At 38.9% G+C, this 24,274-nt stretch overlaps 1 protein-coding gene and 2 long non-coding RNA genes across 4 annotated transcripts; 1 reads left to right on the top strand and 2 right to left on the bottom strand.

The window, feature by feature from the left end:
• Positions 1-3,274: 3,274 nt before the first annotated feature.
• Positions 3,275-4,023, bottom strand: SF3B5 (splicing factor 3b subunit 5). The gene has a single exon (XM_044236596.1). The coding sequence runs from the start codon at positions 3,887-3,889 to the stop codon at positions 3,629-3,631; it is 261 nt and encodes an 86-aa protein (XP_044092531.1). The 5' UTR covers positions 3,890-4,023; the 3' UTR covers positions 3,275-3,628.
• Positions 4,024-4,201: 178 nt separating this feature from the next.
• On the top strand, positions 4,202-11,598 carry LOC122905924. Of its 2 annotated transcripts, none has more exons than XR_006384494.1 (3): positions 4,202-4,491; positions 8,695-8,812; positions 10,839-11,598. It is a non-coding gene; the product is annotated as an uncharacterized LOC122905924 (long non-coding RNA). The 2 variants fall into 2 exon arrangements; XR_006384493.1 differs by having other exon boundaries at positions 4,202-4,827.
• A 3,510-nt stretch (positions 11,599-15,108) lies between these two features.
• LOC122905930 lies at positions 15,109-23,834 on the bottom strand. Its single transcript, XR_006384495.1, has 3 exons — positions 23,391-23,834; positions 16,347-16,444; positions 15,109-15,186 (listed from the first exon to the last, which is right to left on the bottom strand). It is a non-coding gene; the product is annotated as an uncharacterized LOC122905930 (long non-coding RNA).
• Positions 23,835-24,274: the final 440 nt, after the last annotated feature.

The raw sequence follows: 24,274 nt of genomic DNA, 5'->3' as shown, positions 1-24,274 counted from the left end.
TGCATAAGGATATGAATTAGAATGACCCAGCCTATTATCTGGATTAAGTTGTTTTTCCATATTGAATGCGCAAAATCGAACTCTTGTGATGTGCTAGGCACTGTTCTAAACACTTGGCCTTGTGCAGCCTGGTAACGTAAATCCTAGCCACCTCATGAAGTCTTTCTCTAAGTTACTAATTTCCCTTTAGATTCTTGTCGGTCTTATTGTCCACTTTACTTACTGGATTCTTTATACAAGCTACCCTAGGTTATGTTTCCAGTCCCTTCCTCTCTATTACCAGTGCACATTGTCATCCCTCTACTGCTACAGCTTCTATTTAGGGATGGGGGCTCACTCTCATGCCACTTTGTATACATTTATTAAGTTTTTAAGGATGGGGATTTACAGCTTGAATCTCTCCTACACTTCAACATAAGCATTAGCGTTGATACTTTTAATTGCTGACAATTGCAATCTATTCTCTGTTGCACCATCTCGGGCTTTTCTCAACGCAGCAGACAGAAGGATCCTCTGAACCAGCAGGTCAGTCGGTTTTCCTTGAAGTGCTATCCCTTTTCATTCATGTCTTGGGACAATGCCTACTAAACACTCAAGTCTAAATAGCCATATTTTAATCTATTGGTTTTTCCAAGGAAAAATGATGGGAATTTCAGGAAATCTATAAATTGAACACCATTTTCATAATATGAAGATTTGCCGTTTTTTAGCATTTGTACAGATGAAACAAAAGCAGCAGAGAGTAAACGAGCACTTAGCATGAATCAAGGTAGTGGCATCAAACTAGAAGCAGTCTTTGTAATTTTCCACAGGCACTCACTCCCAATAAAAACAAACAAAACCAAAAAGTCAACTCAGTTTCACTTAAAAATGTCCTTTATGCAGTAAAAAGTAGTAATTTTATGAAGTCTTAGCCCTTGAGGGCACGTTTTTAAATATTTTGTGTGACAAAATTGGTAGTGTGCATAAGGTATTTCTGCTGCTGCCAAAGTACAATGGTTTTAAGGAAAAGCACTTATTATTTGAATTGCAAACTGAACTTTTTTCTTTTCTTTCCCCTCAAGAAACACCATTTTTACTTGGATGATTGACAAACAAGTTACTCAGAACTGGTATTTGGCAGACATTTTCTTGAAAATGAACCAAGCAGGCCTGTCACTTCGAGGGAAACAGAAGTATTTGCTACCAGTGATTAAATTGAAGCTATCAAGCAAAACTTAAAATTGTGGAAAACTCACACCATCACTGTGAGTTTTTCAGCTTCCAATACTATTAAGACTTTCCTGATGAGATCAGCGGTGATATTAGTAAGTGTGATTTTTTGATACGTATGAGATGTGTCAACATTGGAAGACCTCTATTACTCAGTGAGCCAATACTTTCCAAATCAGGGATACATGACGTTACAAAATCATGTCTGGGTAAAAGATTCTTTCAAAGTTTAAGATAGATGAATGAATTCTAATGTAACAGAATGAAACTTCATTGATAAGGGGCACGTGGGTGGCTCAGTTGTTAAGCATTTGCCTTTGCTCAGGTCATGATCTCAAGGTCCTGGGATCCAGCCTTGCATTGGCCTCCCTGCTCAGCGGGAAGCCTGCTTTTCCCTCTCCCACACCCCCTGCTTGTATTCCCTCTCTATCTCTCTCTGTCAAGTAAAGAAATAAAATCTTTAAAAAAAGAAAGAAAGTTCATTGATCAGATTCCATGTTATAACTAAGTTTTAAGAAATGACCACTTGTGGGAATTTTTCTAGAGAGTTAAAGATTATCTACAATTATTTGAAAAGACTATTAGAATATTCCTCCCTTACCACATATTTTTGTGAAGTGGATTTTTCTTTTTCTTTTTTTAAAGATTTTTATTTATTTATTTGATAGACAGAGAGAGATCACAAGTAGGCAGAGAGGCAGGCAGAGAGAGAGGGGGAAGTAGGCTCCCCGCTGAGCAGAGAGCCCGATGTGGGGCTCGATCCCAGGACCCTGAGATCATGACCTGAGCTGAAGGCAGAGGCTTAAACCACTGAGCCACCCAGGCGCCCCGTGAAGTGGATTTTTCAAACGTCTACCAAAACTTCGTATCACAATAGTTCAAATATAGAAGCAGATAGATAAGTCTAGTTGTTTTCTATTAAACTTGACATTGAAGGCATCTGCAAATCTGTTAAAAAAAAAAAAAAACCAAAACATTCTTCTCACTAAATTGCTTTTGGAAAAAGTTATTTTTCATAAAATGTTTTTGCTAACATGTAATGGTTTTGTTATTATCTTTAAACAAATTACTAAATACTTTAAAATTTTGTTTTAATTTCTAATTTGGTGAGTATCAACAGGTATAACCCTCATATACAGACTCTGTAGGGTCTTCCAAGAATTTTTAAGACTGTAATTGAGTCCCATGGCCCAAATGTTTGAGAATTACTTATCTAAAATATGTCAGATCATGTTCTTTTAATAAAACCATTACTCCCAATGGTTCTCTATTTCCCTCAGGATAAAAGTCACAAGTTCTTGCACTGGCCTACCAGTCTCTGCTCTTATGTGTTCCTCCTCCATTACCTATCCCTCTACTCTTCCCCTTGCTTACTCCCTCCAGCCACATTTACCTCTGATGTTTCTCCAATAAGCCAGACACAATTAGCACCATTGTCCTGGCAGTTCCTTCCGCCTGGAAAACAATTCCTCCAGTTTTCCCCATGGCTATTTCCTTAAAGTCTTTTCTTAAGTGTAACCATCTCAATAGTCTAACATAAGCAGCTTGTTTAAAACTGCAAACGTACTGCTACTCCCATCCTGCACAACACCTTCTAATACTTGCTTGTTTATGCCTACAACCTGTGCAGCGTCCCCGGCCCCCAAGTATAACATAAGCTCCAAAAGCGTGGCAAAATGGGCCCCCACACAGAACTCAAGAAGTATGTTGAATGTTGAATGAATGAAGGAACTCGTTTGACAGCTTGTCATTTTTCAGTGACCTGTCCAGAGTCCCAAGAGGATGCAACTTACAGAGAGAGGAGTGGACAATGCTAGCAAAGATCTTTTGAATGGAAAATAATGAAGGAGGGATACAGTGATCACAACCTCGACAGGGAAGGCGTTCTGGGCCTGACAAAAGGTCCTGGGAGAGTGTGCAAGGCGTATTTAAGTGTCTGGCAATGAACGCTGTCCTTGTGCTTAACTCCCCACCTCCCGCCTCTTCCGTCTCCTATGAAACCAAAGTCCCCAGAGCTTTCCCTGGACCCCTCCACCCCAACACAAGTAGGTCACACCAAAGAGACTGAAAAATTTCTAAACTTTATGGAAAAAGCAAAGACGACAATCAACTAGCCAACAAGGAAGCCTCCAAATCCCGTCTCATTCCAATGCCGTCTCTCCTCTGTTGCTGGCTTTAGGAGGTCTCCACCGTCTCAGTGCTCCGGGGTCCCGACGGTCTCCCAACGCTGTGTTCCGAAGGGTCCACAGGAAGGCAGGTCAGGCGGTCGCCCCCAGGTAAGCACTTCTGTACAGAGAAGGCACGAGAAACAGGAGCAATGGAGAATCGGACCACTTGGAGCAGGAACACGCGGGAATGACGGCAAACGGGAGGAACTCAGGACAGGCTCCCGCACAGCAGTGACAGCACGAGGGTCTCAGTTCTCCTCCGGCTTGTCGGCCGGCGGTCCGCAAGGCTGCAGCATCTTCTCCATCAAGTTGAAGCGGACTCGAGCTTTGCTCTCATTCTCCGCAATGGCGAAGTAGTTGAGAAGGTCGAAGTGGCCCATGTAGGAGCAATAGGAGTCGCGGTGCTGGTTGACCAGCCACTCCCACTTGGTGGTATCGGCGTGGCCCGTGCCGATGTACTTGGACTGCAGGTGCTCCAGCTGGCTGTGGATGGTGTAGCGGTCAGTCATCTCGCCGTTTTCCCTTAGCTCCCAGGTCAGAAGCCACACAGAACGACCTGCTCTAGATTTTCACGCGGGAGAGAGGCTACAGGACGGAAGCCCGGGCCGCTCAGTCGCAGAAAAATGACGTCGCAGCTACGAAGGTGCGTGGACTCGCGGTCCTAGGGCTCAGAGGCGGAAGCGGAAGTGTATTCTGTCAGGGAATTGGAGTTGCCTAGGCGACGCTCAATGTCGGCCGCCCTCCCATAGAGATCCCCGCCCCCTTCGTGGAGCGTTGCATTATGGTTCACTTAGTGACCCTTTTTCCAACGGGGAGCGTTGCATGCCGGGACTTGTGGTCTCCGAGGGTTCGTGCGCGCCGGTTTCTGGGACCCGTCGCTTGGTTTAAGAACCCGCCGGCGGCCTAAAGGACCGCGGGAGCATCCTTGGGAGGCTGAGAGCTGAGAAGAAATGGGAAGCTCATGTAGGACAGGCCACAGGCAACCGTGAAAGCAAACTCGGTATAATTTTGATTTCGGAGCGAATGTGACAGCCGGGAAGTCCCTTCACAGCCAGCGGCGGGCCCCCCTGAACATCAGGAGACGCCAGTTCTAGTCCCAACTATGTGTCTTGTAAGTTGTGTAGAATGAACGTTATTTCAGCGCCCCCAGGGCCGCCGTTTCCTGCCCGGTGACCGAAGTACTCTCCCAGTTCTGACCCGTTCCGGCTCCCACACCAAGCCTGTCCTTCCTCACCAGCCGAATTTGATATCTTCGCTGCAACTCCTCACCCCACCCTACGCACCCCGGCCAGTGTTTCTCAACATTCCGTGCAGCTCGCCTCTCCAGTTCTTTGTACTAGATGTTCCCTGCGCTTGGAATGCTTTTGTTCCCTGGGCAAACAGCGTCTCTCTTTAAGTCAGCTCAAAAGCATCTCCTTGAAATCGGCTTTGGACACACCAAACAGATGTAAATTCTTTCTTTTTTGCTTCTTGGACATGTCCTCATTATTATAGCTTTATACCCTACTTTTTGGCTTGAGAACTTCCTCATGTGAATTCAAACCACTTGAGAAAAGTAATTTGTACTTTTTTGATGCCATCTTTTATCATATGCTTCTCTTATGATAGCTTTTTATAATATCTTCATGGCTCAGCAGAGTTTGTAGTCCCCCCCAAAAGTTGATGAATGGATGAACAACTGTCTGGCAGCCATACAGAAGGAACTCCTTCCTGGGAGAAAGATAACTTTAAAATAGTTTTATTCTGATACAAAGTTGCAGTTATGTACAGATGAGTAAGTTTAGAGATCTAATGTACAGCATGATGACTAAAGTTAAATACTGTTCTGAATATTAGAGTAGATTTCAGGTGCTCTGACCACACACACACACACACACACACACAAAGGTAGCTGTGAGGATATGGATATGTTAATCAGTTTGACTCAGTTTCATTATGTATATATATCAAATCATGTTGCACTCCTAAAACAGTTTTTATTTTAAAAAAAGATTTAAAGGAAAATGATAAAAAATATTCCTTAAGCGATCAAATGCTTGTGCCAAAAACAAAAACGAAGAAGTCTTATTCTTTGGTTTAAATTATGTTATAATAAAACATTTCATCCCTAAAATGTAGAGAGTACTATAAGACATAACCTATAGATTCACCATCTGGATATATCAAAGCTTGCAATTTTGCCATTGTTGTTTCCAACATTGTTGGTTTGGGTTTTCAAAGAAATAAAACTATACAAATAAAGCTGAAGTTCTCATATTCCCCTCCTTAATCTATTTACTGCAGGAAACCAGCTCGAATTTAGAGTTAATCATTCCCAAGTCTGGTTGGTTTTGTTTTTGTTTTTGATTGCTGAAAATTTTGTGTATCCAAGTGGTTATTTTTATGCATGTTTTGAATCTTTACAGAAAAGACACCCCATGGGAGCACCTGGGTGCTGCTTCCGCCTCTTTCTCTGCTGCTCTCCCTGCTTGTGCTCCCTCCCTCCCTCCTCTCTCTCTCTCTGTCAAAAAATAAAAATAAAAATAAAGTCACACCCTGTAGGTATTTTCCCTTATCAGAATCCATGTTGATGTAGTTTATATGTAGTTTTAGTTTTGCCACACTAGTTATACCAATGGGCTTTCCCAGCAAGAGAATGAGAATTTCTTTTGATCCCTATCCTTCGCAAAACTTGGTGTCCTCAGACATTTAAAAATTTTTTTCTGATTCAGTGGGTGGAACAGAATTTCATTGTATCTTTAATTTGCAATCACTGCTTATTAGGGACACTGAGCATGTTTTTTATAGTTATTTATTTAAAAATATTTTATTCAGTTATTTGAGAGAGAGAGAGCATGGTGGGAAGGTTTGATCCAAGACCCTGGGATCATGACTTGAGCTGAAGGCAGCTGCTTAACTGAGCCACCGAGGCACCTCTAGGCATGTTTTTAATGAGTCTATAGGTCCGTTATATTTCTGGCTTGTGAATTGCATAGTCATATTCTTTGACAATTTTAAAAATTAGGATGTTTGTCTTTTTCTTAATAATTTTTTAGGTGACCTTTATATATTCAGAATACCAGGCTTGCTAGTTATATGCAATAAAAGTATTTTTTTCCAGTCTGTGATACATCTTTACACTTTATCTACGGTATCTTGTACAGTAATTAAATTTAAAGTAGTGAAATGTATCAGCCTTACTTTATGATTTATGCTTTTTGCAATTGGATTTTAAAAATGAAATCAAGCATAACTCTTTTTTTTTTTTACCCTAGGGCCATAAAAAAGTAATTTCCTTTATTTCATTCTTAAAGTTTTATAATTTTGACTTTTTATATTTAGAAATTTAATCTACCTGTAAGTTTTCATTTTGATTTGTTTGGCCTATTTAGGAATCTAATTTTCAGACATTTTCCTATATGGCTAACTAGTCCCCAGTAATAAGGATCATTCAGTAAATAGTACAACATTTCCCTACTCATCAAACTTGATGAGGGCTCGATCCCAGGATGTGGGGATCCATGACCTGAGCTGAACGCAGATATCTGACTAAGCCACCCAGGGGCCCCCAACAATGCTTGATTCTTTGCCCTTTCACATGAATTTAGAGTTGTCAGTAAAATCCTCATGAAAGTCATGATTACATAGTCAAATCCAGGGAAATTAATAATTCCATATCATTAAGAACGATTCCAAGAATATGAGAGAATTCCTCAAATTCAAAGGGCTTTAGAACTAGATGGAAAATACATTTACATGTAGTAATTAAGAGCTAAGGTGTATTAGTTTGCTGGGGCTGCCCAAGCAGAGTACCAAAGACTGGGTGCCTTAAACAATAGAAATTTATTCCCTATAGTTCTAGAGGCTACAAATCCAAGATCAAAGTGATGGCAAGATTGGTTTCATTCTGAGGCTTCTCTCCTTAATTTGATGATGGCCATCTTCCCTCTCTGTTCCTCTGTATGCCTGTGTCCTAATCTCCTCTTCTTCTTTTTTTTATTTCTGCATTTTATTTTTAATTATTTTTAATTAACATATTATGTATTATTTGTTTCAAAGGCACAGATCTGTGATTCATCAATCTTACGCAGTCCTCTTCTTATAAAAAGGTCAATCATATTATATTAAGGTCCACTCATATGACCTTATTTTACCTAAAGGCACTGCATTCAAATGCAACCACATTGAGTTACTGGAGGTTAGGACTTCATCAGTTCAGTGGTAATGGCTTTATACAGTAATGAGGAATAAATAAGAACACTTTTTTTTTACATATTTGTAAATTTAATTAATTAGATTTTTGAATACAGTTTACATACATGAAAAAACTTTGTTAAGTCAGACAATTGCAATACTTATAAGGAAAATGCAACATATTACATTAATAAATGTGGTTTAAAATGTTTAAGAGTAAACATTTGGAGTGGAACTAAATTTTATCAAATATTCTCTTAAGAGCGATTGTGAAATTTTGTTAGACTTCTGAATAGTTTAGGATTTTTAACTGAGCTTACAAGCTTATGAAAAAAAGGCAGTTTTTTGTTTAATAGCTTTAATAAACTGAAGACTAATTTCTAAAATCTAAACAGATCACTGAATGGTATTTTGTAAATTTCCCAACCAAAAAATTTCCATTTAACGAGACCAACTTGCAAATAACATAAAAACCCTGCTTCAGTTTTAATTGTTATTATATTTTATAGATTTATTTGGGGAGAATTGTTAACTATATTGAGTTGTCTTATCTATGCCCATAGGATACATTACAATTTAAGTTTACTTTTTTTTTAAAGTTTGTATAATTTTTTCCATAAAGGTTTTTCACATTTTCTGTTAGATTTATTCTCAAGTATCTGCTATATATACTTAAAAACGTTCCTTCTGAGTCTCAAATTGTGACCTCCTAAGGAATAACACAATTTCTTACACTTTTGCCAATAAAGAATTTTGGTCTGTAATCAGTGACCTTAGAGAAGGCATGGGAAGACATAGCATAAAGTCCGAGAGATTTTACTATTTCCTGACCCAAGATATTACCTCAAGTAAAACCTGCCTTTTAGGTCACTTCTATGTAACTATCAAGTACTATCTTACAATTTGACATTTGAGTGAGAAAAATGTGCAGAAAATATGCCCTTGGAAAAAACACAGAATTAAATGTAAATGGAAAAAAAAGAAAAAATATATTTTTAGACAGAAAACTCTACTTTTCTTGTCTATTTTTTAAACCTGGAAATGCAAGGTAACAATTTCTCTTTCATTGTTCTTGTTCTTGTGCTGATGGCTTTAAGTTTTTTAAAAATCATTTTTTATTTTTTTCTTTTTAAAAAAATAGGCTCCATGCCCCCAAAACCATTTCATATTTTGAACGGTCAAGGTGTCATTCAAAAACAGAAGATGTATACAGAGGAACACAGTTTCTAACATCTGTCCATTTCCCATTTGCATCCTCAGTAAGTAACCATGGTTATGTGTATCTTTTGTATCCTTCCAGAGAATTTTTTAGTGGATGTATATACATAAATACAAATATATATGGTATTTTACTCCTTTTAAAATGTAGATGGTAGCAAAGTACTCAAATGAATTTTTTGTTATTTTGTTTTATTTTTTTTTTTTTTGACATATCATGGAGATTACCCCAGAAGAGTACATGAAGAGCTTCATCATTGTCTTTTTTCAGTCTGGTTTTACAGCTGTATAATATTTCATTGTATGGATATATAGTACTAAGTAACCACCCTTATTGTCAAATGTCTTCTGTATCCAGAAGTTATATTTACATTTTATTATTATTACAGAAAAATATGAACTTCAAATGGACATAAACTAAAGTCACATTTCCTTTGGTGGGAAATTATTTCAGGTATCTTTTTTTGTCTGTAAGCCAAGTTTTAAAATATAAGGATTTTCAACATGTGCAGGTGCTGATACCATGTTTCACACTAGGGGTCGCCAAAACAGTATTTAACGCCAACAAATAGACTGGTGGTTGAGAACATTTTGTAAGCAGGTACCAGGAGTTTCTCAACCACGGTAAGAACAAGCAGTACCTGTGGCAGAGATGCTGAAGACAAAATTTCGGTCTGCTCTATTTTTAAAGGCACGAAGGCTCGGATAATTTAGGAGGAAAGCAAGCAATCCTTCTCTTCTCAGATTTTACTTTGGGGTTTTATATTTAGCTGAATTAAACAGTGATGTGGAATTTTTAGAATTTAGAATTTAGGGAATTTTTTAAAAGTTTGCTAGGCATGATCTTCTTTTCCTGTGATTAAAAGTGTCATTAGCTTCAGTTTTTCTTTCCTGGGTATCCTGGGTTTCATACACCTGAGCAGATCTAGAACTCGATTTTTGAAGGGTTTTTGCTTCTAATTGGGCATATGTGTGGAAAGACATCTGTATGTATCATTTTTATAATTGCTCCTGGGGAAAATATGATAGCCACAGGTATGCATTCTATAACTCTTCGTTTGAGATTTAATAGGCTGTCCCTCTCTGTTCTTTAATGATTACATTAAAACACAGGCTGGTGTAATTTTTGAACAAAAATTTCTCTGGAGAAATTTTACAAAGGAACTTTGAAGTATTGTATACATGTTCCATTCATTGCAGTGGTATGAAATCTTGCAGCACTAAGATTAATGGTTGGTATATCACAGGGATTAAGTTAATATTTATTGAATAAATTGATGAATTAATGTTTATGACAATGTCTTGAGTGACTACAAGGATTGAAAACAACTTTATTGTCAACAATAAAGGAATAATTACATAAATTATGGTGTAATCTGGATATATATGACATATCTCACTTAAATGTAAGTTTTTTTGAAATATGTGACTTTTTTCTCCATTATATTAGCATAATGATTTACCCATTGCTGGCACTCCATAAATACTTGTTGAATTAGAATACTTGTTCTCATGCTGGATTAATAAAGGAGATATTCAAAATCTCCCAGCATCCCCCTGGAGTTGGGACTAGCCACCCCAAAGTTGCCACCATTCTTAACCTTAAGCTTAAGAGATGTGGATTGGAGGGGAACAATTTTTTCTATGGAGTTAATGGTAAAGCAAACAAACAAACAAAAAACAACAACCTATGACCAGGCTTTGCAAAATTGAGAATATACTAAATTTTAACTGCTACAGAGTTGCTTCAATGAGTTAATCCAAAAGGACTGTGAGGAACAGTTTTTCATTAGCTGAGCCAGGTGCTTGAATATCAGTAATCACAAATTAGAGTATGAAATCTAAGAACAAGAAGTGAAATGGATGGGACTGACCACCTATGCAACATTTCAAGTACCCAATTAAACATGTGGTTCATTTTGGTCCACCTAGAGTAAATGTTGTAGGTGAAACTGCAAGAAAGGAGCTGAGTCTAGACTTTCCTTTTATTTGAATTTGAGCAAGTGTAAGATTCGTCCAATTCCTAGGGAAGGATTTAATGCCTCTTCGTTTCATTGTTTTAAATAGGCTCCAAGCCCAATGTGGGGCTTGAACTCACAACCCTGAGATGAAATAATCTCCAGGTCGTACCCGAGTTCTTCGAAAAATCATTTCTAAGTTACATGGCCTCCAAGCCCAAACTCTTCAGAAGGGATTTCTCAACCTGCCTCTCTGAGTTCACAAGGTAAACATCTCCAGTGAATAGCCAGCCATTCCTTGGACACACTGCAGCAAGGAGTGTGGACACACTCACAGCACATCAGCTGTGAGGTCAGCCTTTCGGAGGACAGACTCAGGGAAGAAGCCTGCACAGATCCTGGAAGTGAGCTTGGGGTCATTTGTACTAGGAATTTGTGCTTCAAAGCTAAGTCTGTGTGTGCTTGAGTCAGGGACTGGGAGAGTGGGAGCATGGATGAGTATGTTTCCTTGAACCATGGACTTTTTAGTTCTTGGGAGATTGTAGCTAGGGGAAAGCCAAATAAGACTCTGCAGGGAGGGGACCAAGGGCAAGGCCCACTATTGTCTTAATCTCAGGAAAGAACTGCACTAAAACTGGGACAGAACTGCAGGTGCTTTTCTGACCTTTTAAAGTAAAGCCATTAAGCCAAATACAAAGATTATCCTTGCAAATAAAGGGACAGAAACATGGAAATGAAAAGATATGCATGGGGTGCCTGGATAGTTCAGTCAGTGGAGCATGTGACTGTTGAGCTCAGGGTGTGGTTTTGATCCCCATGTTGGGTTTGGAGATTACTTAAAAATAAAAAGGAAATATTAAAAAGAAAAAGGATGCCAACAGCTTTCAGCTATCTTGAGGGATCCATAGAAGAGACTTTGGAAATATATCTCTACAGAATAAATCAGTTCCTCAAACAACTAAAGCATTTCATCTCCTGAGATGAAACTTCTTATCCCTTTCAATATTAAAGCTTCTTCATTTAGAAGGTGAGTGACTTTTCAGTCAGAGAAATATTTAAATACAAGGATGATAAATCATATAGAATTAATATGTTAGACTGAGGAATAGCCTATTTATGTAGTTCAAGTGTAATACTTTAAAAACTTTGGCATTTTAGATTAACAGATTAATGTTGTGATTCTGTTTATTTAAAATGTGGGGGCACCTGGGTGGCTCAGTGGGTTAAGCCTCTGCCTTTGGCTCGGGTCATGATCTCAGGGTCCCAGGATTGAGCCCCACATCACATCGGGCCCTCTGCTCAGAGGGGAGCCTGCTTCCCCCACTCTCTCTCTGCCTGCCTCTCTGCCTACTTGTGATCTCTGTCTGTCAAGTAAATAAATAAGATCTTAAAAAAAAATTTTAATGTGTAATTGACTTACAATTTCAAATTAAAAAAAGAATGTGACCAAGTTTGTAAATGGTATTCTAATATTTAAGAGAAATGGGTTTACCAAATACATACATTAAATTTAGATTTATAAGAGCCTTTGAGATGCTTTGGAATATTTTTCTTACTAGGAGCATGTGCTTTCTTGGTCAGACATTTGAAGTGCTTTAAAGTAAATTTAACATATGAAACCCATCAATGCAGTTAAGGGACGTTGATGGATACAAAATCAATACAAAAAATAACAGTGTTTCTATATTTCAGTAAGAAGAAAATAAAATGGTGTCCACACAAATGGATACTTGATATATGACAGAGGTATATTGCAGGGAGGTGGGAGAAAAAACAGTATTTCTAATAATAGTATCATATGGTTTCACTCATATGTGGAATATAAGGAGTAGCACAGAGGATCATAGGAACTGGGAGGGAAAACTGAATGGGAAGAAGTCAAGAGAGGGAGACAAACCATGGGAAACAAACTGAGGGTTGTGGAAAGGGAGATGGGTGAGGTGATGGGGTAACTGTGTGATGGGTATTAAGGAGGGCACATGATGTGATGAGCACTAGGTGTTATACACAACTAATGAATCATTGAAAACTACATCTGAAACTAGTACAGCTGTACTATAAACTGGTTAATTGAATTTAAGTTAAAAAAATAAGGTGCATGCCAAAAAGTTCCATTTTGATAGAAACATTCTGTTATTTTTATGAAGTAGAATTGGCTATAGCAGTTGAATTAAACTTAGCCATCATGTATTCAAAAAAGAGTCAAGATTAGTGCATTTAATTACATAAAAATGAAACACTTTTGTTCTAAAAATACCATTAAAAGAATAAAAATACAAGCCATAGACTGGGAGAAGACATTTACAGTCTATGTAACCAAATACCATCACCACCAACAACAAAAACTTGTTTCCAAATACATAAAGAACTCTTTAAATTTGATTTTTTAAGACAGGCAGAAAATCCAATAGAAAAGCACCCTGATTGTGCATTTCACAATAGAGATCATTCAAATGGCTAGTAGACATTGAAAAGTTTAATAAACTGAGAAAGGTTAATTAAGCCAATAAACTGTCACTGCACACCTACCATATTGGCAAACTTCTAAGTTTTATAATCCTAGTGCTGGTGGGGAATTCTAAATTTTGGTAGGAATGTAGTACAATCACTTTTGGAAACCAGATCAGGATTATCAAAATTGAAGATCTTCATACCCTATGTCCAAGCAGTTCCCCTCCTAGGTATATTCCTGAGAGAAGTGGTTCTCAAAGTAAAGTCCTTGGATCAGCTGTAGTAGCATCATTTAGGAACATTTTAGGAACATTTAGAAATGCAAATTCTTGGGCCCTACCCCAAGTCTAATGAACCTACTGATCTACTGGGGATGGGATCCAGCCATCAATGTTTTAACAAGACTTCTAGGTGAGTCTGATGCATTTTGTGCATGTATATATAGCAATACATTAACAAGAGAGTTCATAGGAATGAAATGAAAATAGCCTAAATGTCCATTGTTAGTAGAAAGGTAAATTCATTTTTAATTTGGGAACAAAGGAAGTATCATTACATACTGAGAGTTGGAAACAAATGGGAGAGCAAAGGCAGGTTTAAAGGAGAAAATAATTTGGTGGAATAAGTTGAAAATCAGATTAAATCTAACTTGGAAAGTTATTTGAGGCAAAAAAGAGAAGTCTTTCTGAAAGACTACAGAAGGAATGCAGAAATTTTACTGAAGGTGGGAGAAGAGGAGGAATTGAAGTTTTTTCATCCATGAGAACATTTTTTTTTTTTAATTTGTTAGGAATCAGGGTCCTATGCAGAGGGGAGGGGACAGGCTGGGCAGCATGAGGAGAGTTATGAAGGTTTGAAATATCGGAGGAGTGGACTGGGTTAAGGTGTGGAGCAGCCCAGTTCTTTTTTTTTTTTTTAAGATTTTATTTATTTGACAGAGACACAGAGAAAGAGGGAACACAAGCAGAGGGAGTGGGAGAGGGAGAACCAGGCTCCCCACCCAGCAGGGAGCCCGATGTGGGGCTCGATCCCAGGACTGTAGGATCATGACCTGAGCCAAAGGCAGACGCTTAACAACTGAGCCACCAGGTACCCCTGGAGCAGCCCACTTCTAACTGCACATTTGGAACCTGTTACAGTGGATATGGGAATGATACAATTACACAGAATTGCCTTACCGTTTCTGTTATCTCTCTAGCATTTACACACATTCTTCATCCAATCTTTGTGAACTAGTTATTTCAAGTAATTGCTTCTGTTGAAGAAGAAAGCTTCATCTTAAATACTCTTTTTTTTTTTTTGAGAGGGACAGAGTGGGAGGGGCAAAAGTAGAGAGAGAATCTTAAGCATGCTCCACACCCAGAAAAGAGCCCAATGCAGGGCTCGATCTCGCAACACTGAGATCATGACCTGAGCCGAGTCAAGAGTTGGATGCTTAACTGACTGAGCCACCCAGATGCCCCTCAAATACTCTGAATACAGTGTTACATTCTGTAGCAGCTACTCAATGAAAAAAATTATATCAGTGACGGAGGGTTAGCAAATGGTGGTGGATAGCATTACAGAGTGAGTGTGACTAAGTGAAAGAAGAAGCTCTTTGGAGATGAACAAGTACACACACACACACACACACACACACACACACACACACAATAATAGTGACTCTGCAACTTCATAGCTGTTCTGATCCTGGGAAACATGCAGTTCTCAGGATAGGTCCCCTAGAGGCACAGCCTGACGTGGGGATTCTTGGGTAAGAAATTTATTGAGGGAGAAGTCTCAGGAGAAGGGAAGGAAAAGGCAAGTTAAGGCAGGAGGAGTAAGTTCAGGTTCAGCTGATCCCATAGGTGGTGATGGAACTCAGATTGCCCACAGAGCTCATCTCACCTCGAAGCAAGAGTGTCCACAGTCAGTATCTCCAAGTCAGTCAGTTATTGGAATGCGCTATCCACCCTAGTGGAGATAACTTCCCAGGCAAGGGGCCTTTTGCTTGGCCAAGGTCAACTCTGTAGAAAAGGAGGCAATTGTAGGTATTTAGAACACAAAATTCCCAGAAGCCTAAGGATTAATGCATTGACCTGGTTAAGGATATCTAAATAAAAAGCAGCATTAACTATAATTCACCCCTTGTACTCACATAGCTCTAATTACATCTTACCAGACTTTTGGTTGGTCACAGTTTCTGGGAAAACTAACAGGAGAAAGAATAGTAAATCAAATGTAGCCTCTCACTATGGGAGCTGGTTCCAAGTTTGTAACTGACATTTATCATTTCCCTTTAGCACCACACTCCTGATTCCCCTCCTCTCCAGTTATCACCTAAGTTGGTCCAGGTAGCTTTCCTGTTAGGCTAAGGCAGACTCTCATCTCATTCAGGGTATCTCTAGGTTGCCCTACTATTATTGAGCTGTGGGTACTGGACTTCTGGGTATAAGCAAACCAAAGGACACTCTAGTAGATGATGTGAGTATCAAATATATCAGTGTCATATGATGATAAGGATCAAGCAACCCTAACAATATGGTAACTCCTTTCTTTGATGGCTCATTTACAACAGCCATAGTTTTTTTTTTTTTTTAAGATTTTATTTATTTATTTGACAGAGAGAGATCACAAGTAGGCAGAGAGGCAGGCAGAGAGAGAGAGAGGAGGAAGCAGGCTCCCTGCTGAGCAGAGAGCCCGATGAGGGACTCGATCCCAGGACCCTGAGATCATGACCTGAGCCGAAGGCAGCGGCTTAACCCACTGAGCCACCCAGGCGCCCCAACAGCAATAGTTTTAAGTTTAGTGGTTTTCTTACTATGTTCTTTGGTGGAAGCATCCCTTTCTGTGGATGAGGACCTTTAGACCCACAGAGGCTAAAACTGTGAGAATAAGAAACATAATTTCCCCAGAGAGTCACAGGAAGTAATGGTGGGACCATTCTGACTTTTATTTTTTGGTTCCTGTTGGACCCATGTCCCATGTATTCTACGGACATATAGGGGCTGATGGCTTAAGATATACTCTGCATCCTGAAGGATAGTGCCCTGTCCTTTGCAAGGTATCACCTAGCTTGTGCCTTGGCTGTAACTTTGAGATGCTATTGCACTGTTCTTCCAGGCTTGGCAGTTTCTGGGTGGTGAATATATATGATCTATGATTGTATGCCTAGGATCATACTTACTTTACTACAAAGAAGGTCCCTTGGTCCAAAGATGATGTTAGGTGTGACCCCATGCCAGGATATCATATGCTTCATGAACCTTCACATCGTGGTGATAGCTGAGGCACAAGAGGCAGGAAAGGCAAGTCCGTATCTGGAATAAGTGTCAATCCCATTGGAAATAAAAAGGTGAGGGGGGACTTGTTATGTGTCATCCATTTAGAGAACCAAAAGGAGGTTCTGTGGAAATTCCAGATGGCCTGGATCCCTTTGGACCATAATGGCAAAGAATTAATAGAGAAGTAATATAGCGTGGGGGCAAGACCATGAATGTATACTATTATCCATCCTGTTTAATGGCAAACTGTTTCTGATTCTCATTCTGATGTATATAAGATAAATAGATGTAGACATAACCGCAAACCATACACCAGGGGCTGTGGTCATCTGTTAGAGTAAATACACTACATCTAATATAGCAGATGCAAATGAAGCTACTACTTGGATAAATTTGTAGTAGCTCAATGTCATGTCCTCTGATTGACCTGTTAAGCCAGAATGAATTAAATGGGGGATATAGTGACACCCATCACTCCTACATCCTCTATCATTCCTTTCCTGAGATGTAAATTGTTTTTGATTTACAGTCTTGGCTGAGTATTGGTGTCTTTTCAGGGACTTCTACTTGCCCTTCTTACTACAACAACCCTTATTATACAAATAAAGGAACTAATATAAAGGCTCTGTAAAGATTCCCAACTCTATAATTTATAGTTACTCTTTCCCCACAATTCTCAAACTACAGATAGTGCACCCGCTGGTGTAGCTCTCTCCCTTTATAAGCCATCAAATTCACTACAAGTGGAAGTTTTAGCAATCTCATCTCTATAGCATGCCAGGAATGCTGTCCTCTACCTACTACTAGTGACTGAAGCTGATCAGTGAGTGAATCAACTCCAAAACCACATTTAAGAATCTATGTCTTAAGATTATTTTCAGGACGAGTTATCTTAGGTTGAAATTCCAAGTAGCAGAACTTGAGGAAAAATAAAAAGTATATTTATTGTTGTTCATAGTAGTTTCCTTTTATAAAAATATAGATTTAATTAGTTAATTTATTTGAGAGAGAGAGAGAGCGGGTGTGCATGTGCACACACATGAGCAGGGGTAGGGGCAAAGAGGGAGGGAGGTGCAGAGTAGACTCTGCACCTCCCTGAGATCATGACCTGAGCTGAAACCAAGAGTCAGATGCTTAACCTATTGAGCCATTGAGATGCCCCAGCAGTTTTCTTTTTATTAAATTTATAATAATAATTATGATTATTAATTTTTAAAATTCTAGTAAGGTTAACATACAGTATGATTTCAGATATACAATATAATGACTCAATGATTTATTACTAAGTGCTCATCACAAACAGTGTACTCTTAATCCCATTCACCGATTTCATTTGTCTCCCCCCACCCCACCCCTCCTCTGGCAACCACCTACTTGTTCTCTATATTTAAGAGTGTGGTTTTTTGTTTCCTTTTTTCCTTGTTTGTTTTATTTCTTAAATTCCACATAAGAGGGAAATCATATGGTATTTGTCTCTCACTGATTGAAGTATTCTACTTAACATTATACTCTTTAGATCCATCCATGTTGTTGCAAATGGCAAGATTTCATTCTTTTTATGGCTGAGTAATACTCCATTGGGTATGTATGCCACTGTTTATTCATTCATCTATTGATAGACACTTGGGGTACTTTCATGGTTTGGTTATTGTAAATAATGCTGCAATAAACACAGGGGTGCATATATCTTTTCAAATTACTGTTTTCATATTCTTTGAGTAATTACCCAGTAGTAGAATTACTGGATCACATGATACTTCTATTTTTAACTTTTTGAAGAAATTCCATACTATTTTCCAAAGTGGCTGCATTTCCATTTGCATTTCCACCAACTATGCACAATTATTTTTTTCTCCGCATCCTTGCCAATGCTTGTTTTTGAGTTTAACCATTATGACAGGTATGAAGTGTTATGTATACATTGTGATTTTAATTTGCATTTTCCTGATGATTAGTGATGTTGAGTGTCTGTTCATGTTTCTGTTAGCCATCTTTATATCTTCTGCACATTTTAATTGGATTATTTGTTTTTTGGGTGTTGAGTTGTTTTAATTTTTTTGTATATTATGAATATTAACTAGAATATTCTAGATATTAACTAACCCTTATTGGATATGCCTTTTACAAATATCTTCTCCCATTTAATAGGTTATTTTTTGCTTTGTTGATTATTTCCTTTACTTTTCAGAAGCTTTTAATTTTTATGTAGTCCAAGTTATTTATTTTTGTTTTTGTTTCCCTTGCCTTAGGCGACATATCAAGAAAAATGTTACTGCTGATGTCAGAGAAATTACTGCCTATACTCTCTCCTAGGATTTTTATGGTTTCAGGCGTCACATGTAGGTCTTTAATCTGGGAAGACCTGCCAGTAGATAGCACTGTGATTCTGCAGATATTCATGAATATATGTGTGAACCCGCTGGGAACTCTCAAGCATTCTCTAGAATCACCTACTCACTGTCAGGCTGATAGAGCCTAGGGAAGCTTGGATACAGCTCTAGCATACTTAGAACACTCAACTGAGTACAAACACCTAACAGATTCTCAACCCATTTTTTCACTCATCCCTCCCCAAGTCAGTGCCTTGACCCTGCTGCCTTTCTGTCACCAAGGAGGCAACCCTGAATACACTTTTTAATTACTGTCAGTTTAAGGAACCCTTGCTTCTGGACATACCCTCTCATATTCTTGCACTTAGTGACAGTATCTGTGAAAATCTGTTACTTTTAATTAAATTCCAGAACAACAATTTTTTCAAAGTGGGTGGAAGAATCAATAACCTAGAAAATCTAGTATTCAAAACTAGCTTTTGCAGAAAGATACTGTTTTGTTGTTGTTGTTGTTATGTTTTGTTTTGTACCTGAATGATTCCACCCATGAGTCACTGCCTGAATGATTTGTCTTTTCTTTTGTTTTCCTTGCTCTAGAAAGTTAACTGACTTTCCTTGTATTAAAAAACAACTGAGGGGCACCTGGGTGGCTCAGTGGGTTAAAGCCTCTGCCTTCAGCTCAGGTCATGATCCCAGGGTCCTGGGATCGAGCCCCACATCGGGCTCTCTGCTCAGCGGGGAGCCTGCTTCCTCCTCTCTCTCTGTCTGCCTCTCTGCCTACTTGTGATCTCTGTCTGTCAAATAAATAAATAAAATATTTAAAAAAAAACACACAACTGAGGGGAACCTGGATGGCTCAGTAGGTTAAGCCTCTGTCTTCGGCTCAGGTCATGATCCCAGGGTCCTGGGATCGAGCCCTACATTGTGCTCTCTGCTCGGCAGGGAGTCTGCTTCCCTCTCTCTCTGCCTGCCTCTCTGCCTACTTGTGATTTCTCTCTCTGTCCAATAAATTAATAAAATCTTTAAAGAAATAAAAATTTAAAAAATTTTAAAAACAACTCAAAATTGGATAAAGAGTTAGAATTAAAAATATTAACCTTATAGTTCATTTTTATTCCATTTGTATACTTTCCTAAACCTTCTTCTAGCTCAGGATTCAGCTGGAGTGATATGTCATCCTGAGCTTTGATTGGTGCCCCAACTCTTCCCATATAAGTAGGGTTAATACAAAGTGCATGAAATAGTTTTAGTTAGATCAGAAACAAGAACTAGGGACACAAAAAGAGGACAGAGAGGGTATAGGAGAAGGATAGACAGAGGGACAAATAAAATTACAAAAAGGTTAGGGGCGCCTGGGTGGCTCAGTGGGTTAAAGCCTCTGCCTTCAGCTCAGGTCATGATCCCAGGGTCCTGGGATCGAGCCCCGCATCGGGCTGTCTGCTCTGTGGGGAGCCTGCTTCCTCCTCTCTCTCTCTCTCTCTGCCTACTTGTGATCTCTGTCTGTCAGGTAAATAGGTAAAATCTTTAAAAAAAAAAACAAAACTTTCATTTAAAAAAAAATTACAAAAAGGTTAAAATGAAATCCTATTTTTCAGAAAAAGGTGTCCTTATGAGGCCAATATGGGGTTGATTTTCAAATAATTTATTAATTTTAATTGAGAGTTTATTGTTTATTTCAAATTCTATACCCATATTTTCCTGTCTGAATCTAATACATAGAGAGCTAATTGAGAAATTGAGAGAAATTGGCCAAAATGGACAAAAGATTAATATTAAATAGATCTTGTGGTCATATTTAACATAAACAATTCAATGTTGAAATTATTTTAACTTCTACCTGCTGTCCAAGACAATTAGAAACAATCAAACTATAATTTTCTTCTTTTGTTATTTCTGAATAGGCCTGAGAGTTAAAATAGAAAGTAAAGTAACATAAGTGACAAACTAAATGACCTAGCAAGTGTTTGGCTGAGATAAGTTATAACACTTCTGCTAAAAATTGAAAAACTGTCACTTCCCTGTTAGAGCTGAAAATAGCTCTTACAAGTTGTTCTTTCTGATGTAAATCCATATTAAGCTTTATATATTAACACAAATCACTCAAAACAATTCCACATAAGTATGTACAGACTTAGAATTATGTAATAAGTAATGCTATATTGTTGATAAAACATTTAAACCAGTTTAAATGAATGTTCTACTCAAAGAGAGCTGAATTGAGATGTTTCTCTTTCCTTCTATAATTTTAGTGGTTACATACAAATTCCATTTAATAAAAATGTGTTGTGCAGCTATTAGGTAAACATCCAGAGACTAGGTGTACCCAGGACTGCAAAGGTTAGTAATATGTAGTGAAGACTGTGTAATTTACAATATAATCATGATTACAAATATGAAAATGTATAACTTATTAGAATGGAAGGCAGCATAAAACAGTGGCCATTCTGAGAATGAGTAAGTCATTTTTAATAGAAGTGATGAAAAATGAGTTTATAAAAGTAATATCATTTGGGATAGAATTGGAATTTTGTACAGTGCTTCAAAAGTTGGTGATGGGGTTTTAGGGAGCTGATTCTGGTGGAAGGTCTGTCATGATCAAAGTTATGGAGAACTGGGGTGCCTGGGTGGCTCAGTGGGTTAAGCCTCTGCCTTCAGCTCAGCTCATGATCTCAGGGTCCTGGATCAGAGTCATGGCATGGAGCTCTCTGCTCAGCAGGGAGTCTGCTTCCCCCATCTCTGCCTACTTGTGATCTCTTTCTGTTAAATAAATAAATGAAATCTTACAAATAACAACAACAACACAACAAACAACAACAATAACAAAAAAAACAAAGTTACGGAGAGCTGAAAGTTCATGGTGCCGCATTCAGGGAATGGCCAGTTGAGAGGATAAGGAAGGGTAGGAAAGAAGAGGGAGATCAAATGAGATGGTACTGTGGACTATATTAATATCATGTTAAGCAAAAGAGTTTGGGCTTAATCTACAAATAGTAGGGACCCACTGAAGATTATGGGACAAGAGAGTAATGTAATTAAACCTGTGCTTTGAATTCGTGACTCATGACAGTGACCTAGGAGACTTGTAAGTGCAGGCAGTAGACAAGGGCGAGGGGGATTCCAACACAGGTGGAAGAGGAGGTCACATTTGGGAGAGCCTTGACATATTAGGTTCCTGTGACAAGGACAGTTTTTTGTCTTCCAATATCCATTTTCCCCATCTCCCTTTGAATAAAAACTAATCCTGGCCTTCCTTGCAGTTGGGTGGGGCCATGTGTCTAAGGTCTGGCCAATGGATGAAGAGGAAACCATGCAACTTCCGTGGACTTGGATCAGAGGAAGAGGTTTCCTCTTTATCTTTTCTCCTTTCTGATGAATATAGTGCTATAGACCGAATGTTTGTGTCCTCCCAAATCCTTATGTTAAATCCTCATTTTTTGTTTGTTGGTTTGAGAGCGAGCGCACAAGCACAGGAGGAGGGGAGGGGCAGAGGGAGAAGGAGCGAGAGAATTCCGGGCAGGCTTCCTCTTGAGCACCTTTGTCAGATCTGTGGCTTCCAAATCCTGCATTCTCTTTACAAGGTCTTTCACGACGCAAAAGTTTTTTTAACTTTGGTAAATTATTGATTTCTTCTTCTGTGGATCATGCTTTTGATTCTTATATAAGCACTAGCCTAGTCCTGTCCCAAAGAATTAAAAAAACAAAAACAAAAAAAAGAGGGCACATCAAACTGTTTGAAGTTAGTGATACAGAGAAAAAATTTTAAAGGTATGTTAAATGCAGGCTTTATAGTGCTGGAGGGAAGGTACAAAAGGAATGATTAATCTTTTAATGTCATATATCTATTTTAATGTCATATATCTATTTATCTGTACACACACACACACACACACACACACACACACACACACCCCACACGGGGAGGTGTCCTTACATAACTGGATAAGCAGACTCTGTAAAACTGGTACCTGAACTTGAGGACCAGAGCGCAGGTGGACAGGAAAGCAACATAGATGTAAAGCGGGGAAGAGCAAGAACAAGCTGGAGCTTACAAGGACAGACTGAAACCCTTGTCAGTTCTCATTGCCCCAGGCCTTGATGGTGCGAGTGTCCCGCAGAGCCTGAGGCCCCTCAGGTTGGAGCTAATCACACACACACCTGGTCTAGGAGTCAGACAAGGTAAAGGAGGATTCTGGGGGAAGTGGAACAATCAGAATCCTGGCTGCTACCTCACACCAATGCGGTCATTCAGCAGATAAACAACTATAGGCGTGAGTTATAAAAATTTCCCCCAGATCTCATGTAAGACTCTGTCCCGTGGCCCTTCCCATGCAGAAACAGGCAGGGGAATTCTGGAAAGTATAACTCAGCCTCGCTACCACACGTGATGTTTTGGTTTACTTTAGAACAATGAAATAAAGTGAAGATAGCGATAGGGATACCTGAAAAACATCTGGGAAAGGGAGTGCACTTGTTTGGTTGCTTGAGATCTAGTTTATGGTGGAATCCATCCCCCAGAAGTTTCATAAACTTTGCTTACTGGAGAATATACCTGGCTTGGCTCCAAGAGAAAACAAGTTCTTTTTAGGTGAGATTTTGGTGAGAATCTGTTAAATTTACCTAAATGAAGGAAAACTGAGATCTCTCGAGCAGCACTGGCAGGAAGACTTCCCTTCTCCATAGCTCCAGTAGGCTGAACTCCACTGGAGCTATGCTGATCAGGAGCAGTTCCAGCCAGAACCTCAGCATCACCTAGAGAAGAACAGAAGAAGGAGGGTTGCCTGCGTGGCTCAGTCTGTTAAGCCTCTGACTCTTGATCTCAGGATTGTGAGATGGAGCCCGCTGTCTGGCTATATGCTCAGCTTGGAATCTGCTTGAGATTCCGTCTCTCTCTGCCCTTCCTCCTGCTCTCATGCACTCCCTCTCTAAAATAAATAATTTAAAAACACTCCCCCCAAAAGAAATACCCTAACCCAGCCTCATCCTTTGGGTCTCCTGGGAGACCCATCCTAAAGCCTCCTGGGACTCAGGACAGCAGATACAATGGCACAGAATGAGTCTGGGATACACACAGAGAACAGCTAGCTCAGATATCTAATTCAGCCAAACTTCCTAACATTTACCAAAGAGCCTGAAATAGTTATGATGATAAATAATCTGGTGTAGAGTTTGCATTTTTTGTGAAACTTGTTCTTTTCCACTGGTGTTGAAACATATTCATCATCATCCTGACAAATGCCATTAATTTTCATTTTTCCTCAAATGGAACATTGCCCTATAAATTATTTTCATAGCAACGGGTGACTCAACTCTCAATAAAAGTGATTTACAGAAATCTGCCATGTTCTCACTCTGCTACTCATAAATTTTCCACATGTAGTCAAACTTCTTTAAGTGTTCTGAGTCACAATAACTCACGGTCAGGCACTGAAATGCAATTCAACTATTGGAAAGGTGAACGCAAATAATGGGTTGATATGTCATTCAAGTAATAATGTAAGAAA

This window comes from Neovison vison, chromosome 1, assembly GCF_020171115.1.
Source record: "Neovison vison isolate M4711 chromosome 1, ASM_NN_V1, whole genome shotgun sequence".
Classification (NCBI taxonomy): domain Eukaryota; kingdom Metazoa; phylum Chordata; class Mammalia; order Carnivora; family Mustelidae; genus Neogale; species Neogale vison.
The sequence above is the reverse complement of the archived record's forward strand: the minus strand, read 5'-3'. Positions and strand labels throughout refer to the sequence as shown.

What these genes read in the sequence shown, in the direction of transcription:
- SF3B5 (XM_044236596.1), bottom strand. Translation starts at nt 3,889, where the DNA reads ATGACTGACCGCTACACCATCCACAGCCAGCTGGAGCACCTGCAGTCC.